This window comes from Bactrocera dorsalis, chromosome 3, assembly GCF_023373825.1.
Source record: "Bactrocera dorsalis isolate Fly_Bdor chromosome 3, ASM2337382v1, whole genome shotgun sequence".
In the NCBI taxonomy this organism is placed as follows: Eukaryota; Metazoa; Arthropoda; class Insecta; order Diptera; family Tephritidae; genus Bactrocera; species Bactrocera dorsalis.
In genome coordinates, this window is record NC_064305.1 from 79,200,310 (window position 1) to 79,219,427 (window position 19,118).

General features: G+C 34.7%; 1 protein-coding gene across 1 annotated transcript in view; it reads right to left on the reverse strand.

Moving 5' to 3' along the window:
* The window catches only part of LOC105229939 (uncharacterized), a 43,383-nt gene extending 28,766 nt beyond the window's left edge, over window positions 1-14,617 (reverse strand). Inside the window, exons 1-2 of the mRNA XM_029551858.2 lie at window positions 14,478-14,617; window positions 7,135-8,143 (exon numbers count right to left, since the gene is read on the reverse strand). Coding sequence (XP_029407718.2) covers window positions 7,135-7,273 — 139 coding nt within the window. The 5' untranslated portion in view covers window positions 7,274-8,143; window positions 14,478-14,617. The remainder of the gene's footprint in view (window positions 1-7,134; window positions 8,144-14,477) is intronic.
* Between the last annotated feature and the right edge of the window lie 4,501 nt (window positions 14,618-19,118).

The following is a 19,118-nucleotide window of genomic DNA, read 5'->3' on the forward strand; positions in this document are numbered from 1 at the left end:
TATGTATATATGTATGTACGTATGGGTATGGGTTTCACAGTTTCAAAAAATCGAAAAATTTTTTTTTCTCTTATTAACTTCTATAACATTTCTAGAATATGTCCTAAATTTTCAAGTTGATCTGATCAATACTTTCGGAGATACAACCCTGAGAACTTGTGCGCTCGAAGCAATCTAGGCTAAGTGCGCCGTCTTTGACGCGCGTTTTCTCGAAACTGGTTTTAAAACTCGGTTGTCAAGATTTCTTGCGAACTAGTCAACCGATCTTGATGAAATTTTACACAGGTCTTCGAGATATCATTTACAAGATCTTGAACGAACCCCCCACCAAGTATTTTCTTTTTTTTAATTACAACTATTAAAAAAAAAAAAAATGTCGAGAATTTTCATCGAAATTTGCATTTTTTTTATAAAACGTCTGCTAAAAATCCAATTTTCATTTTTTCTTTTTCCTTCGTCCAATTACCCAGTTTGTTGTCTTTACTAAAAAAACACGTATTTTTTTATTTTTATTTCTGATGATCCTGAAAGAAGGTTTTCTGCTGACAAACGCAGATGCACCTTTTTTCCGAGGGAATTTTACAAAATGTTTACTAAACATGAGTCTTTTAAATAAAAAATTCATTTTAAAAATATTTTATTTTTTATATGTAAAAAAAAATTATTGAAAAAGGCGTTTTTTGCCCGAGGAAACCCATGTAACCCTTAAATAAATAAAAATGAAAAATTAATTATGTTTTGAGGAAATGTGTGTTTTTTTATTTGCATATGATTTCTTGAACCAAGAGATCCCATACTCCCTTTAATACATCTTTGATTTGTGAAACTATAGAGCCTCTTAGCTTAATCTCTTTCACAGCGAGTCATTTTACCAACTAGTTCATCCTATGATTTCGGGTTTGGCATTCGACAGCCTGTGCTCCTTCACCTCCTTAATACGATCGCAATTATTGTCAAAGTACGGAACAAAATCCTCAAATCGCTAGCCAGCAGCACATGGAGAAAAGATAAAGAAACGTTGTTTGCAACATATAAGGAAATCGGCCGGCCAATTCCTTAACTATGCCGCACCATATGGTCGTCTGAAACGCACTGAAACGCAGACGAGGAAGCTAGAGACATGTCAGAACACTGCACTCCGGACTACAAAGGGATGCGTCTTGATGTTTCCAATTGAACATCTGCTCAGTGAGGACCGCATGCTCCTAGTTAAGGAACTTAATGAACTCCTCTTCACAGTTGCTTTCTTGGAAATCATCCCTGTAGTCACATGCTTATAGCGGAACCGCCTCGTAAGACCATCCTTCCCCAAACTACGTTTGGGGGGGGGAGGAGAGGGGGGGGGGGGGCGTTATACAGCAATACGTCGACCAGACTTCGGACGCAACAAACTTCAGACATGTACTGACCGCCATTTATAGTGGAGCCATAAACCCCTTACCAACTCCTTCTCAATGAATGGCGTACTTGGAGTCAAACTACCACGCATTGCAGATGACGAGCTCGAGTTGCCGGGATAATCCACAGTGACCTTTACGCTGCTTCATTCTGGATACTGTAGAAGGTTAATATCCTACATATCGTTTTTGCACACCCAGCTAACCTACACACTCCCCTATGGTCCGACCCCGGCGAAACAGCACATTTCCTAGGCTACAATTGAATGACCTCGATGACAACTTATCTGAACGTTACCATCCAAACGGGGACTTGATACCAGTTACAACAACAACCAACTAAAGTCTAATAACATCTTTACTAATTAAATCGTCGTTAATAAAATCTCAAATGGCAAGATCTAGTTGTTTCGTGAGTCTAGAGTAAACTTTACGCAATTGCGTTCTGAATATTGCAACAAACTAAACCTGTACCTATCCAAACTTGACCCAATAAACGGAAACGCTTCTGTACATGATTTTAATCTCAACACAAATACGGCAACTGATAAGGGACAAGGGGTTTGAAGTAAAACTGTGTGATCAGAAAAAACTCGCCTGGAAATGTTTTTGGAACGTTGTTCGAAGTTTTATAGGAAACCAAAAACCATAAAATTACTTCATAAAGTAACTTTAATGTCATGTAATGTTCTGAGGTGTAATATGTCCTTAAAAATACATATGCTGGACTCTCATCTGCCTTTCTTTCCGGCAAATTTGGGCGCTGTGAGTGATAAATAATGCGAGAAGTTCCATTAGGAAGTTTCTTTAATGGAGAAGCGCTCTCAGCGTTATTTAATAAAATATTCTAAGAAAATGCTCCATAGCTTTAACCAAACAATAAAAAATAAATCGAATTTGCCACTGCTTTGGAGAAAACAAAGTCTTCCAAAAGTTCATAAAAAATACCTTATCATTTTATTCGAATTCCGCTCTTTAGTCAAAGAGAATTTTTTAGAAATCGGTTTAATCAAAAAGCCTTCTTCGACTTCAGTTATGAAATAATCTTTTTTCCTGAAACAAACATTAGAAGAACTTATCAAAAAAGTCAGTTATATCAAATGTCATTTATGCCAACTCTTTTGTGGCACAGCTCATAAATTATTCAATAAGGTCACATAAAGCCAAAAGTACAACAAAATACCATGCTGGTGACAAAAAGCGCCAACAACAGCAACGTCTGTGACAGCGTAAATGACAAATAGTGGCATTACCCTACCGCACCAACAATAGTTATTCTGCCACAAACACGGCAACTTCCTTTCGTCATGGCGACAGAACCTACGCACCAGTCTGACAGCTGTGAGCGATTTTGATGGTTTTTGAAAATTTCGTACTTTTAGGCTTTTATTCAAATTATTCAAATATTGTTTACATAATATGGTATACATATGAACAACGCTCTCATTCACCTCTCCCACTTTAGTTTTTGTTTTGATGGAAGTTGCTGGACTGAATTGTTCACTACTGTTGTGTATTTGTATGCACTGTTAAACTCAAGTTGTTAAAAATACATAAAATTCAATGAGTGCAGATCGTTAAATAAAATAATTGAATTAAGAGTAATTTTTGTTGGTTTTGTATTTTCAAGGGCACTTGTATGAATGCATTATTGTTCATTGCGTTTTTCATTCGAAGGTAGAAATATCGATATCAGCAGAGATAGCTACTAACTTCGTGGAGTATTTAGAGTAACTTTTTTTTTCAAAACACCAACTCATTCAACATTTGAGTCTCCGTTTATTCAGGATGACAAATAAATAATCATTGACAACCTCTACTAAAATATGTCTGAAGAAATTTCGAATAAAAGTGACTGATTCTAAAATGTTATCAATTTGGAGATTATGTTAGATGTTAGCCGTATTCTGAGTTCAGTTCCAATGCTGATATTATTTAGAAAAATAGAACATAAATTATAGTTTATTTGATAATAAAGGGATAGTACTTTCTGAAATAGTAAAAAGACGGTACTTCGTAAGACATCGCCTCACTGAAAAGAGTAAGAGTAACGTATGCGTAGGTTACCTTTATATTTGATGCTATTCATACTTAGAACGTTTTAGTATACGAGCGTTATTGTATTGTTTACAGTAACTTAAAATATTCTTCTCGGTAAAAATGAAATTAAATCGCAAACATTTTCGCGCAATTATTTTTTACAATTTTCGACGTACAGTGGCTCAAACGTATAATTGGACCACTAAGTATAAGATTATTCAAATGCCGATATTTCTCTTCAATGAGAAAATTTCCAAAAAGTTTTTGATTCAGTATTGTAGATTTTGAAAAGACCTTTAAAAATGTATAATACTTATGATCTTTTATTAAACAACTTTTTTCTAATTACAAAGAAACCAAAATCAACAAAATTCTTGTCAAACGTATAATTGGACATTCATATATAACATAAAGTTTTAATATTTGGAAGCGAAACCTTTTGCTTTTATTACTGCTTTACTAAACGTCGGGGCATAGACTGCACGAGATTGGAGCAAAATTCTGGAGTTATGTTGTTCACTCACGTTGGATTCCCTGCTTCAACTGCCTAATAGTGTTGAAAGTGGGGGGGGGGGATTGATAGAGCTTACGGGCAATTTCTTCCCAAACATGCTCAATAATGTTAAGATCTGGCGACTAGTGCAGGTGTTTGTAAACAGTGTTGGACAATTATGAATGAGCCACATTTTCGCTACGTGGTGAAGTATGCTTTGGATCGTGAAGTGTCCTGATAAGAAAGCAAATTTGTCCAATATCTTCAATTTATCCGCACTTTGACTTCACATTTTGTTTCAAAAATGTCCAAATATTGGATCGATTCATTTTTACCCTCTATAAAATGAATGTTCCCTACTCCTGCACTAGAAACACATCCCCACACCATTACGTACCGAACCTCCCCATGCTACCGTGAGCCCGAGTGTTATTAGGCAAAAACTCATGTATTTGGCTTACGCCAAACGTACTTCTTTTCCATCTGCATCCATGTAGGTTTAAATTTACTCTCATCAGTAAACAATACGCTATAAAATAAGTGATAAGATAAAAAATAATGAAGTTAACAAGTTTTTTGCAAAATTACCTTGTTTCCAAAAGTGAGAGTCTTTCAACAAATACTCCTTACAAAATTTTACCCGTGAAAATTTTATTCTTTTTACTAATATAGGGTTTTTTTCTGGCTATTCGCCATTGAATTATTCTTCACCTAACACGTTACGAATGGTCTCGGCACAAACCTCCTTTCTAAATTCTTGTTGACCATATTTTTTAATTCGTTCGCCGTAGAAATGGTTTTGTTTTTATTTCTCTCAAAATCCAACGCTCCATCATGGTCATTTAATTTCTTCCTTGACCAATACGACTTTATTTTCTACCTGAAATTTTAACATACCGTTGAATGATAGCATGAAACTGTGGACGGACATCGAGTCAACAATTTCGGCGATTTTACGCACGGATTTTACCCTCTCCATATAATTTTATAATTAAGATGCCGCGTTTCTAAGTCGTTTGCTTTTTTTCGTTGATCCATTTCAATATTTATCTGCACTTTGAACACATCACACTTGCATTACTGATGATTTTTGTTGATTTTGGTTTCTTTTTGTAATTAGAAAAAAGTTGTTTAATAAAAGATCATAAGTATTATACATTTTTAAAAGGTCTTTTTTTCCATAATCTACAATTCTGCATCAAAACTTTTTGGAAATTTTCTCATTGAAGAGAAATATCGGCATTTGAATAATCTTATACTTTAGTGTCCAATTATACGTTTGAGCCACTGTATATATTAACTCAGCACCAGTGCTCCGATAAACATAATTAAGTTTTTGATGATGAAGCTCGGTCAAGGACCCTATGCACTAGCTCCACTGATGCTTATAGTTGTCTCAATCTCACGATCGTCATGTGACCTATTGCGAGATTGAGACAACTATAAACATCAGTGGAGCTAGCATATGGTCCATTCATTCATATTACATGAATTGTAACAAATTTTATGCATGTTGGATCCCACATAATTTATTAATCGCGTAGTAAAGGCTCGTGTCGATTGATCAAAAGAAATGTAAAAAAAAAAACTAAAGCGTTGCTTCGAAACACTTCTATGAAATCAGAGTAGCAAAAGAGCTTGGACAACTGATGATTTTCGATGTACTATTATGTCCAAAAAATAGTAGCATTTTCTTCATAATTTTAAAATTCTTTATCCCTCTTAGCCACAATCAATCGACTCAAAACAATTTCCTCGGAGCGATCATTTGAGTTTTCTGAATAACCAGAAGTCACATAGAGCTAAATCAGGCGAACACGATGGTTGCTGCACGATACTGGTTGAAATTTTGCTGAAAAATTCACGAAGAATTAATGCAGTATGCGACGGCGCAAAAACCAAAAGTTGTCGGCCCATAATTCCGACCTCTTGTTACGAATAGCTTTGCTCAAACGACGCATAATACTCAAATAGTATTCCTTGTTGACAGTTTGGCCGGTCGGAAGGGATTCGGTGTGCACCGCACCTCGATAACCGAACAAAACTGTCAACGTTTCATGTCACCCTGGTAGTCGGAAAACATTTTTTCACTGACATTAACGTGACGCTATTTTTTGAAAAAAAAATTGAATGATTTTGGGACCAATTGTGCTTTTACTTTTCTTAGGCCCATATGATCATTCAAAATGATTTTCACTGATCCTTCCAATATTCCAAATATGATTGAGATCTCGGACTATTAATCGTCGATTCTCAAGCACCAATTCCTTTACTTTATTAAGCTGCTGATCATTAGTTGATGTTGATGGCCGTCCTGAACGTGGTTCGTCGTCAACGCATTCTCGACCCTCTTTGAATAATTTGTACCAATCAAAAGCAGTTGCTCGCGAAAAAAAATTATCTCCCAAGGTATTTCCCAACATATTGAAGGTTTCGGCACCAGAAATTTGATTCCGCACACAAAATTTAATGGAAATTGACATGTCACTGACTGTCATACCAACCTAAATAAAAAGATTTCGATGAATGGGTTTTCGCCCGAAATATAAATTAAAAATTTTACTATTTTCTGCCCACAGAAGTTTAAGACTTTTTTTGGCCTCTAATCGTGAAAGGAAAACCTCGTACAAAACACTTTAATAGAAATTTGTGAAGAAGTTTTGTGAATTTGAAAAGTTTTGAAAATTTATTATTTTTTCTCAACTAATATTCAAGGGACAATATTGAACGCTAAGTGATTTTGAAATCATATTATATATGAATAAAGGAGTAGATAGAAGCAGATTCGAAATCAATTTCGAATATATGAGTAGATAGAAGCAGAACGCACCTTGCACTTTTAAAATTGTACGCAGAAAGGTAAAAAGGAGCATGATTGATCGAAATAAAATGAGAATATTTTAGTGTCGAGACAGTAAAAATTATAAGAAGATTTTATGAACTTGTGGAACGCTATAAAGTTCTATGAAAGTTCACGGTACTTGAGATGATTAAGAAAATTAAAAAATATGTTACTTCTTATTTCTTTTTTTTTTAATTTTATAATTTAGTGTTAATTTGAATTTTTTATTTATCATTAAGTCCAAATATTGTTATAAACTTGTGAAACGCTGAAAGTTCTAAAAACGCTGGAAGATCTGGCTTGTTATGTGATTTAGACAATTGAAATATAAAAAAATGTTTTTTATTTTATTCAAAACTTACCACTTCGCGCCGACACCAATTGATTATCCACCGTAAGCGCAGCAGAGAGCCCAGCAAAAATTATTTGCAGCAGCAAAATTAATTTCTTTTGCGTATATATTATTGGCATTAAACTATTTTTGAATTTGTATCGAGACATTTTATTTTTGCAATTTAAAAATTTGTGGGATTTTTGTTTATATTTTTAATTTTTTTTTAGTTATTTTTTACATAAACTTTCACTAAACCTTAGCTCGTTGCTTATAAATATTTAATGCAGCTTCGCTCACGTTGTCATTAAAATTTTGAATTTTTTCACAAATCACATCAATCAATTTTTATTAATTTATGCGCAACTAGCGAATATTTGTTTATATAATTTTCGAGAGTCGACTTCGTTTTCTTTTCTTTTTATCAATTTTGCATTTTTGAAACACGCAACGGCATTCGCACGCTATTTTCAACACCTTTTTCTTTAACTATTTATCGAATATTTTAAGTGCGTTTTTATTTGTGGATTTTCAGTTTTTGTGGGCGAGTAGAAAGAAGCGGCCGCTTTTACCGAAATTCGCGGCACAACTGAGGCATCAAGTCAAGTGTGTGAAAGGAAGACACAAAAGAATCACTGGCATTTCTTTCTAAGTTGCGGCGCCGCTACTAATGATCAACACGATAATAATGACGCTGAGTAGTTTGCTGATGATGCTCCAACGCCAATATGTTGTTTTTGCTATTTTTGCTGTTACTCTTCCGATTGCTATTTGTGCTTAGGCGCAATTGGCGTTGACGATTTCTTCTCGGTGCTCGCTTAGGTGCTGAAGACAACGGGCGGCGCATGTGCGCATGCGTCTTCGCTCATCAGTTGGTGTTGTTGTAGATTATTTGCTTGCTTACGTGCTTTCTTTCTAACTTTTTAAACACTCTTCTGCTTTCTGCGCGATGTGCGATCTTTAGCGATTCTTCTGTGCCCCACCGGCTTTTTGTTGCTCAGCGCTGTCGGCGGCTGTCGTTGGACCCTAACGAAATTTCACTAATTGCCGCAAAAGAGGAAGAAAAACAAAAACAATGCTAAGTGTTTAAATAGGAAAATAGCTTGGAGAGCAAATATTGTATTTGGACGAGTGTGAAGTGAGTGTGGAAATGAGAAGTCTTGCACCCACAACATAATGAATCACGTTGAAGTTCTATCAACAAGTGAGGCACAGTAAGCGCTGAGGCAAAGCCCAGCAGTTGGCCGCAGGCGAGCATAAATATATGTTTTTGTAGTTTACCGTTTCTCACTTAGAATAGTATGGAAATGGTTTTTACAACAAATACACTCTCCAATTAAAGGCATATGTACTATATAGTGATAGCTTGCTGATTTTCTACTAAGCCTCGCTTTAGCTGCGGGAGTTCTGACTCCATCCACTAGTCAGTTGTTCTATTATTTGATTTTTATTTTTAGAATTGTTACATTTTTTGTTTGAAATCTTTGTCTGTCATTAACCTGACACGCACAAAACGCCATAGCGTTCAGCGGCGGTTGAGCGTGAAAGGTCAAGATACTTAGACAAAAGCTTTACCGAATGAAAAGACTTAAGCGCAGAACTCTTTCCGCCAAGCGCAGATTGTTAATCTAAATAATTTTTGGTAATTCGTAGTTGACAGTTCGCTTTAGATATGATTTAAAGAGTCTTTATTGTTTTTTAATAATTTTTAAAAAGACGTTGATGTCAAATGTGGATGCCACGAGTAATTATGGTTAATACTATAAATATATACAGAAATAGAACATATGGTATGTAGTATATGTATGTATGGTATAAGTATTAGTGGTCGTTAGTGCGTTGTTTCATTAAAAAGAGATTAAAAAAGCTCCTTACAAAAAAAGAAAGCACTTAAGCCACCAAAAACCTTATTACCTTTCCAAGCCAACGAGGAAGGTTTTATTATTATTATTTTTTTTTGGTTTTTGCTATTTCGTATGATTGGTCTATGGAGCGCAGGGAGACAGTAGTCATCTCCGAAGGCCACTGGGATATATTCTGTATCAAATATTGAGCTTGAGAAAGCTGTAGGATCCGCCTTTGCTCCAGACAACAAGCACAACCGCGATATGTCTTCAGAATAATGCTTTATTCTCTTTTAGTGGGTATGAAAGGGGTTTCTGCAACTGTCATCTAAACATAGATCCATTAGAACTTATTAAAGACCAAGGAACAGTGAAAACCATAGACTTCAGCAGAGCTTAAGGAAACCTCTTAATGCAAAGTTTATTTTCTTCCCAAGCCAACTAAGACGGTTTATTTTTTTGCTATTTCGTATGATTGGTTTATAGGGAGCTGAGACAGTAGTCTTCTCAGAAGGTCCCTAGGACATATTCAGTATTAAATATTGAACATGAAGAAGCTTTCCACGAGTAATGTCGCATTTGCTCCGAGCAACAAGTACAACCGCCAGATGACCACACAATAATGATTGATGCTGTTTAAGTGGGTTTGAAAGGAGTTCCTGCAATGCACGTAAAGCATGGAGTTCCCAGGGACCTTCTGAGAAGACTGCTGTCTCATTCATTAAATGCAAAAAAGGCGAAGATTGTTCTATTGGCTTAATTCTTCGTTCAGCTCATAAGTGACATTATCCTCAAAATTGTGGCAACATCTACTAAGAGCTGAGCTAGAATAGCGGTTAACAAAAATGTTCATTATAATTACCAATTACATTATGGCTTTATAGGCACATTTTGTAGTTAAGAATTTCTAACGAAAAGAAGATAGCCTGTAATTTTTTTGTAGAATGTCAGTAAATTTGTAATGAAACACTACTTGATTATCATAAATAGCTATTCGGTTGGTGTTCTATGAACCAGGCAAAGGTTACACGTTCTTTTTTTTTTTGTTTAGCAAATAGTTTTTGCAAATTTTTAACATTTTGCTAATTATTAATGGCGAAAAAAAATCAAGCGCTTCATTGTTTGGGGTTAGTTTTTATTAGCCTCTATTCTAGGTTAATTTTTTTCTGATTTTTCAGAATTCGATTGTTTAGCCGAAAATGTATTAATTTGGGTTTATTATTCAAATGCCACGTTTTTATGTGTGATTGTTACTGTTTTTGTTGTATATGTCACTCTGGGTTCTATGTTTTACCAAACCGCTGGCAGTATAAGTGGCACTGCAATTGTTGGACAAAGCGCTCAGCAATGCGTTAACAGAACAATTAAATGACCTAAAGCTAACTTAATTAAACCCTACAGTAGAGATCCAGTGGCAACCACTAATTAAAATTCACAAATTTGGAGTTAGCACATATGCTAGTATGTATTTTGCTACGGTTTTTTATTTGAAAATATTCGACACAGCCTATGGCGGCCTTTCATGGTTATTAAGGGTTATTTCCGCATGAATTTTTATAAAGTTTATATTTTGGTACAAAGTTTCTTTACATAATTAATACTTTGATATTTTTGTATTAACATAAGTAAAACCGAGTTAAAATCGAACATAACCCAGCAGGAAAACTGTGATCATTATATTTGTGATATTTATCTTAAATTGCCTATCTAAACGTCAAATAAACTGATTTTTTATTCCAGACCTAAACAATAAGGCATATTTCTTATAGATTGTGGTTGTCCGTGTGGTCTTAATAATTTTTCTGAACTTTTTTTCTTTCTGAATCCTAAATCTTTAATATACAGTGATTTTCAAAAGAGCCAATAAAGAGGTGGTCCGTTTAAGGGGCAGTAGGGTAATCTTTAAAATTCTTTTTTTTTTGCATTTTCTGTTCCCCTATACCCTTAAAATTAATATAGAAACCGACCTTACCATAGGAAGGTATCGAAAAAGGCCCAAAAATTATAATACTGCTCGACGTTCGGAGAGCTCAAAGTGCACACCTCAAACTTTAAACGCGTTTTTCTCAAAGACCGCTTTTTTAAACTGGCGGACATGATTCCGGTCGAACTACTCCTACTCAACCGATTTGCTTCATTTTTTTTTACATATTCACAAAACACCTGGCCATCGTCCTTACTATATTCATAATTTATTGACAATGTTATGACAAAATTTATGTTAAAAAACATAATTTAATTTTGTTAATTACTTTTTTATTTATCAAAATTTTTTCATGATTCTAGTAGGAACGATAACCATTCACGTACTTTTTAAGAATAAATTGAGTTTTTGTGTTTCAGATGAACCAAACATGAGAAATTGTGTAAGCCAGTGAAAAAACGCGTCTCATTCACCTAGCCATTTCTCCGACAGATGTCATCAAAAAATTCCGAAAAAAATTATTTATACACTCCACGATACATAATACTTCAAGATATGTATGTGAAAAAAGTTCTATTGTAGAATAAAAAAAAAACCGGCCAGATTACCCTACTGCCCCTTTAAGTAAATTACGCCTCTGTTCAAATTTGGAAATTATGACTTTTAAGGACGGCGGAAAAATAACTATTATCTGATATAATAAATACCTAGAGTTTATCGGTCGAACCAAAGTCAAAACTGGATCAGATTTTCCCAGTTTTAATAAAACTAATATTTATAGCAACCTGGTTTAAGTGAGAATTTATATTAGATCCCTGTGATACATAAACGAAAATCCTAATTCTTAGCTAAGATTTTGGAGACGTATCTATTTCATCACTTCATATTTGCTATTCGAAGTGCTAGTTCAGCAGACGAACCAATTTCTCATGATTTTAACAATTCAATTCGTTAGTCAATCCCTGCGCCATCTAGTGGTTAATATGTTTTTAATATCAGTGAATCATACGTTTATGAGTTACAATAGATTGTAAATAACCCGTGTAACAACTATAAGATTTTAGAGTACTTTTTCTTTTAATTACTAAGAGAAGTAAGTTGTTTCGAATACGAGCGAAATTAATTAGGGTGTTGTAAACTTATAATTACAGCACCACCTGCCGGGACAAATTCTGAATTGATATATTCCTGGAAAATTCTTAAATGTACTCATAAGATTACGTTGGTGGTATGGAAAGCACAGAGCTGCAATTTGGATGCCTTTTATTATCAAAGAACAGATATAAACGACAAGAAGTCTTAGAACAATCAAGAAGTAGGGCAGAGGTATTAGTTATGTTTGCACTGAGGAATTTATGGGTTCGTAGTATAGCTGAACATTTTTCCTTTACTCTCTTTCTGTGTAAGAGTAGTTAACAGCTCGATATTTATTAGATCTTACAAAAGCCCTTAAAATGATTTAATCAAATAGATTAATTAATCGAAAGCGTTTCTTGGGAGCTGTCACAAACTAAATTTAATCTCTCAAATGATCATAAAGCATTAATTTTTAAGAAAAGTATAATAATATAAGTATATAAGAAAAGTATACTCCGCTAAAAATTAATCTTAAATAGGGTTGTTTACTATGTAGCTATAAAATAATTTCAAACCATCTGATCAAATTTGACCCGGACTGATTTTTTAAAACCCAAATCGATAAAATTTCTTTCTTAGATTTACAATGTTTGTGTAAAATTCGATCTTCATAAGTAACTTAGGGTGTGTTGTCAGCTGTTTATTTAAGGCGCGAAGTTTGTCGGGTGATTTTTACCCTGGATTAAAAATTTAACAGCCAGTGTGCTTGAAGTTTTGTGTTTCCAATGAAATTATGTCGGAGAAGGTTTGGGTAGTCTACTTTAACACAAACAAAAGTATTTGAGTGGCACAATGCATTTAGTGAGGATCGTGAAGTCATCGAAAAATTTCTCATGCGAATCCTCTAATCAACTCTGTTAATTGCGATACATGGAGAAAACTTAAGAAACAATGCTTGAAAATCGTCGTCAGAAAGATATCAGAGGATTCCAACATCTATTATAGATCGGCTCCACACATTTTGGTTAATGTTTTGGGTATTAAGCGAAGTAGACTCGTCTCAAAAGCGCCCAATCTTTTTGCAAAAGCAGTGACGAGTAGAGGTCGCGAAAGGTATGCTTGGCAACGAAAAATGAATGCTTGACAACGTAGCTGATAACCCTACATTCATCAAACACATTATTACTGGGCTTAGCTTATGAATATGACGTCAAAACCGTTCAAAAATCTAGCGAATGACGCACCAATCGCAGCCGGGACTTTTAACGAGTGTATCGATACCAACGATTACTCCAAATTTCCATACACTTGTTAAAAGTCCCGGCTGGAATTGCCTTCAGTGTCTTCAAAGAAGTTTGGCTCCTGGCTGATATCATCTCAAAAGGAGTTGACCATTTTTGGAAGGCGATAATAATGAAATTTGTTAAAGTACGTGCAAATGTAGTTTATTTTTTCTCAGCTCAGTACAAATTGAATGAAATATTTTTCTTAATTTTTTTTTGTAAATTTTATGCAAATAGTTAGCATCCAGTTTGCATGGTCCAGTGACTTTTATTTACTTTTTATGGCATTATAAACAAAAAAAGACTCACACACGTGCGCAATAATTTTGCTTTGCATGCACACAGCGCTTACAGCTTTCTAAAATATATATTAGTAGTCAAAAATAACGAAAAATTAAAAAAAAATTTTGCAAAGCGCTTTTTTAGGAAGCAAAATATTTATCACACAAGCCGTCATAATATTTCAGACTCATTTTTGGCGAATAAAAATAATCACTATTTTCATCCAATTCACAGTTCAACATCTTCGCGGGAATCGGGTCAACTTAGTCTATTGACTTTAATGCTTTTTTTTTGCTCTGCGTAATTAAGTTTAGCGCTAGCTTAGCGAGCCACTAAAGTCAAGCCAGCGCCGAAGTAGAATATTAGCCAGCTTTCTTTATGATTGTTTCGCACACACTTTTGCTGCGAAGAAATTGCCTTCGTTATTAACTGCTGCTTGCCAATTAGCCGCTTGGAATTTTGTGCGCTTGTCACTTCCGGTTCCGTTGCGTGGAACTGCCGAAAATACGTTTGCCAAGGCGAGAGTTTCTAACTAGCCTCTTTTACTTAGATTTACACTTATATATTTTATATAAAAAAAATTTTTCATTATTTACTTTGGGCTCTTTCGCTTTCAAGTGTCACTACACTTTCATTTCACTGTCCCTAACACCATAGCATTGGCCAATTATATATAGTTTTTGTTTTTGTGCAAGCAACATTAAGCCGCAGCTGATGGACGCACTCGATAACGGTTCGATGGCATTGCATTGACTTTGGCAAAATATATTTTTTTAATTTTTGATATATTTTTCCGATTTTTATTTCTAATTATTTTAATTCAAGGTTCTTGCTGCTTTCGATATCGAAAATATGTTACTGTTTCCATACAAATATTTATATAAAAAATTTTAAATTCTCATATTAAACACAAAATCACTAATTTCGTACAAAATCGCCGCCAAAAATCGTATGTAATGCCTACATTTTAGTTGCAACGTTATGTTGCAGCCACCAAACGCCACATTGAGCACCACAGAAATTGTCGTGATTGTTGTTATTGCTGGCAAATAATCCGTTGTGTCACTGTTGCGTTGCGCGTCCGCACTCTCTAAACAATCGAAACTGAATAAATTCTAATTTAGTTTTGTATTCCAATGAGTTTTTGGATGAAATTAATTTCCATGTTTTTTCTCCTTCATACCTTTTTCTCTGTATCACCTTTTTTGTTGTTGTATTGTTGCTTTATTTTTAGTTTAATACTTTTTTGTTGCGCATCACACACATTTGTTATGTTTATGTTTGTGTTTTTGCTGGCGCTTTTGCTATTGAATTGCTGGGCCTCATAGTGTTGTCGTTGTTGTTGTTGCTATTATTACTACCATCGTTTAGTTCTTTTTACCTAATTGTTATTTGCCAGCTTTGTTGTTGTTGTACATGCTGTGTACAACTTAAGGTTCAAAGCCGGTACTGTGTGACTCTCATTGCTGGAGTAGTTGGCACATGTTGTTGTTGGTAAATTTTATTGTTGTTGTGTTGCTGTTGGAGCATCAAGTTCGCGTTGTCTTTTTTTATTGTGTTGTGAGTCGTTGGTGCGTTTATTGATATTGTACTATGTTTGCTAGTTTTTTCTAACATTTGTTGTTGTTGTTGTGTCTGTTGCTGATACCAACTTTGAGGTATGGTGGGATTTTTCATAACTTTGTTTTGTTGTTAATACAATTTTTGAAATTTTTTGGTTCTTACTTCAATCTTTCCTAAATCAGAGATATTTTAAATCTCTATCAAACAAAGATATGTAACTTTTTTTGCCTCGAGTTTTGATAAAGAAAATGGTTCGACCCCAAAAAAATCTTTTTTGACTGAAAAAAATCCGAACTGGCGAGCCATACCTCGTAGGTTTTTGTTAACACCGACAATTTTTCCCCTCAATAGCAGTAATACATTGGGATTCAACGACAACGAAGCCGAGGTTGCAGCCTGTAAGGTAGCGGTAGATCGTAGCACGTGCGATCTTTGATCATCCAGCTAACCTAGCCTAACCTAGACCTATCGTTTAAATGATTTCTTAGCTGTCATAAGTAACAAACAACATACATACATCAAATTTGACTCGGAATGACAATAAAAAGCATATTCACGTTTTTTTTATAAATATTTATTATCGCCTTAGAAGCAGGCTTCTTAGTCAACATAAGCATACCAAGACTTAATCCAATTATCCATATATCCTTACTTGTTATAAACCTCGTCTGGGACAGCCTTCAGTGCCTTCAGTAAAGTTTGGAGTTTTTGGATCGATTTTGGAGCACCATTGACTAGACAGTTTGGACGTCATATTCTTAAATCCAAGTCTCGTTGCCAGTAATTATACGTTTTTTTTTGAATGTAGGGTCTTCAGTTAAGTTATCAATCATCTCTAATGTGACTTTCCACTCGACGTCATTTTTGCAAAAGATTCAAATCAGAATCTAGCATTGACACGCTTCATACTCAAATAAGTTACCAAAATTCGTTGAGTCGATCCATAAGTGATGTTGAGATCCTTTGCTATCTGTCTAATGCTAACACGACGTTTTTGTAGAAAATTCTCTTTAAGTTCTTCGATGTTAACGCAATTGACAGAAGTGGGTGAGCATGAGACTAGTGTTTCAATGACTTCGTGACCTTCACTGAATGCTTAAATACTTGCTTTCTTGATAAAGTAGACTCTCATTTGAACTTATGTACATCAAGTTTATTATGTCGATTAGTATCAATTTCAGCATCGTTATATTCTCAAAAAGTGTGTCTAGCAAGTTATTTCAATCTCAGTCTGGCAAAAGCTGGACCATTTGAGAAGAAAGTGGCAAGGTAACACTACTTTGTCTTCCTCCATATTACTTTAACAAAGAGGGTCCAACAAAATATGTGGTCGTACCGTGTGTGTGTACCTATTGGACAGCCTCCAGTCAGAATCCCTACAATAGCTGTATGATTGACCTTGCTATGTGCAATCTATGAAAAAAAAAATTATTGCTTCGATTTGCCCGCGCAGTTTAAGGGGAAATTCTGATCTAGAAATTTGGAAAAAATCGATTTGCTTTTTCATCATTAACATACATATGTATGTATATTGGTAATTCTAATTTTTTATAAAAAAACATCTAGAACTAGAATTTCCAACATACAGGAAGCATACGAATCCCTCTTTGCATTTTTATGTCTCAAGTAAAACGAGCTACTGAGAGATTTTAATGAATATTATCCACTGTGCAAAGCTTTGAATAAGTTTTAGCCCTCTACATATACATTGTGACAAATAAGCACCCGGGAATTGTAATCAAATTCTACGCGGAAATAATATTAAAAAAAATCGAGAGGAAATGCCTCTTTCTGGACGACATTCGATCTCTTTAAATGCTGAAAATATTAAAAACGTAAAAGATATATTGCTTGAAAGTCGTCAGTCAACTGTTATAGTGATGGCAAGAGAGCTCGGATTACTTTGAAGGCGGCAAAATAATTATTGATGAATAATTAAGTACTTTACGTTCTATTTACAATTTTCGGGTACTCTTTTGTCACAATATATAATACATTAATGTATTTATATATTATTTTTGATTTTTATCTACTTTTCTATTTCAATCACTGTTGTTTTTTGTAAATTTTCCAACTCAGCTTTTAGCTAAACAAACACACATAAGCCACGAACTAAGCTCAGCGCATCTGTGTTGCCTGCCACTGAGCGAATTACTCATCTTCGCTGAGCTTGAACGGAACGCGCGGCCCAACAGCCATGAGCGAATGCTAAGTTACATTTTCCAACAACAAATATGCATACTCTTCTCATTTGTTTAGATAAATGAACCCGGCGCGATTTTTGCCAACAATGGAGGCGGATATTGTCGAGATACTAACACAGATCTTTGCATATATTTCTGCATTACATATGTATGTGTGTATGTGTGTTGGAAACAGAAATGCTCTCCCACCGGTGCGCGCAATTTAAATAAATCCCGTTTAGCTGATTTGCGATTTGTTTTAATTCTTTTTTATTGTTTGATTCGTCTTCGTTTTTTCCTCATTCGTTATAATTGCTGTCTTTGCCGCTTTGCTGCACACGCCTTTAAGATGTTTATGTGCTGTTTAATTGTTAATTTTTTTGGATTAAAGTTAATTTTTTCACATCTGCTGTAGCGGAATTTGATAGGATGGCATAACTTTGGTGACTCACCTGGGTGTTGATGAAGTGGTGGTTGAATTATGGGTTATTACTGGACATTGTCCATTAGGCGCTTATGTGGCTAGGTTTAAAGCCTTGACGGGTATAAGTTTTATGGAGGAGAGTTTAATGGAAACATCCAGGCCCTTTCTCCTCAATTATCCAGAATTTGCAAGACTAAGAATGCAATAACTCTTACCTTCCGCGAACTAAGAGTACCAGCTGAAACTGACATTGGCCGCCTCAGCAAATTTTTAATTAGGTTCGGAGTACTTTGTCGATTATTTAGGGTTTTATGATCTATTATATAGAATTTTTTAGGTAACATAACGGAGAGGGGTTCTAAGCTGCCAAAGTGAAATCCATGTCAGAATCGATCTCTTAACTTAACCTATGAATAATTCAAAGTACATTATAAGAGTCATTTAGTGATATCTCATACTATATGTGGTACATAGACTCTAGGTAATGTAATTTCATCAACTTAAAAGCTTTTGGGCTATATTTCGAGCTTTCTCATCACTCTGAGCTTTTACTGTCGCATAATTATCTGGAGGAACGCGGATATGTGCTTCTCTTATGTTCTTAGCAAGATGAGCTGAGCCCGTCTATTTTTAGATAGAACCTGCTCAAATGTCAGAACTTACGATATGGGACTATTATAGAATATGCCTGTCCTACAAACTGATCAATCATAATCTAGTTCTTGTATGAAAACCTTTTTTATTTCTTCGTGGATTATTGTTCAAGGCAACAAAATTTTAGGAAAATTTCTTGAAATAATAAGACTACTACCAGTTAATTTTCAAATAAGTATTCTTTCTTGAATAGTCACTGACTTATCAAGGTCAACAACCATTGAGTAAAGACATCTGCCAACACAAGTATCAAAACCATTAACCTGAATAAATTTTATGTGAAAACATTTTCACATTTATAAGCTATTTACCATTTACGAGAAAATTTCATTAATTGGTACAACTCTATAAAGTCTTCGCTCCAAATATACCCAAACAAATTGTTTGTACACCAGAAATGGCTGTAAAATTATAGTAAAAATATATAAAGAGAATTAATTTGAAGAACTTTACCACATCTTTACGATAATCAACGCTCCCGAAAGTCAACGATTAGAACAAGTGAGTCAGCGCATTAAAACTTCGTATGCCACAAGGCGGAACAAGAAGCATTTTCAATTTCCTTACACGCCAGCAATAAGAGTATAAACAGAAATTAAGTGAAGTTAGTTCCACGGAAAGCAATTACAGATTAACTCTTTCACATAGAATTCTAGCTTTGTATGAAAGCATTGACCAGTGGCATATGCTATGAACTCAGCGCCAAACTTATTTCATAGATTCTACCTCAAATACTTGCTCTATTCATACTAAAATGCTGGTGCGTGTTAAAAAGCGAGAA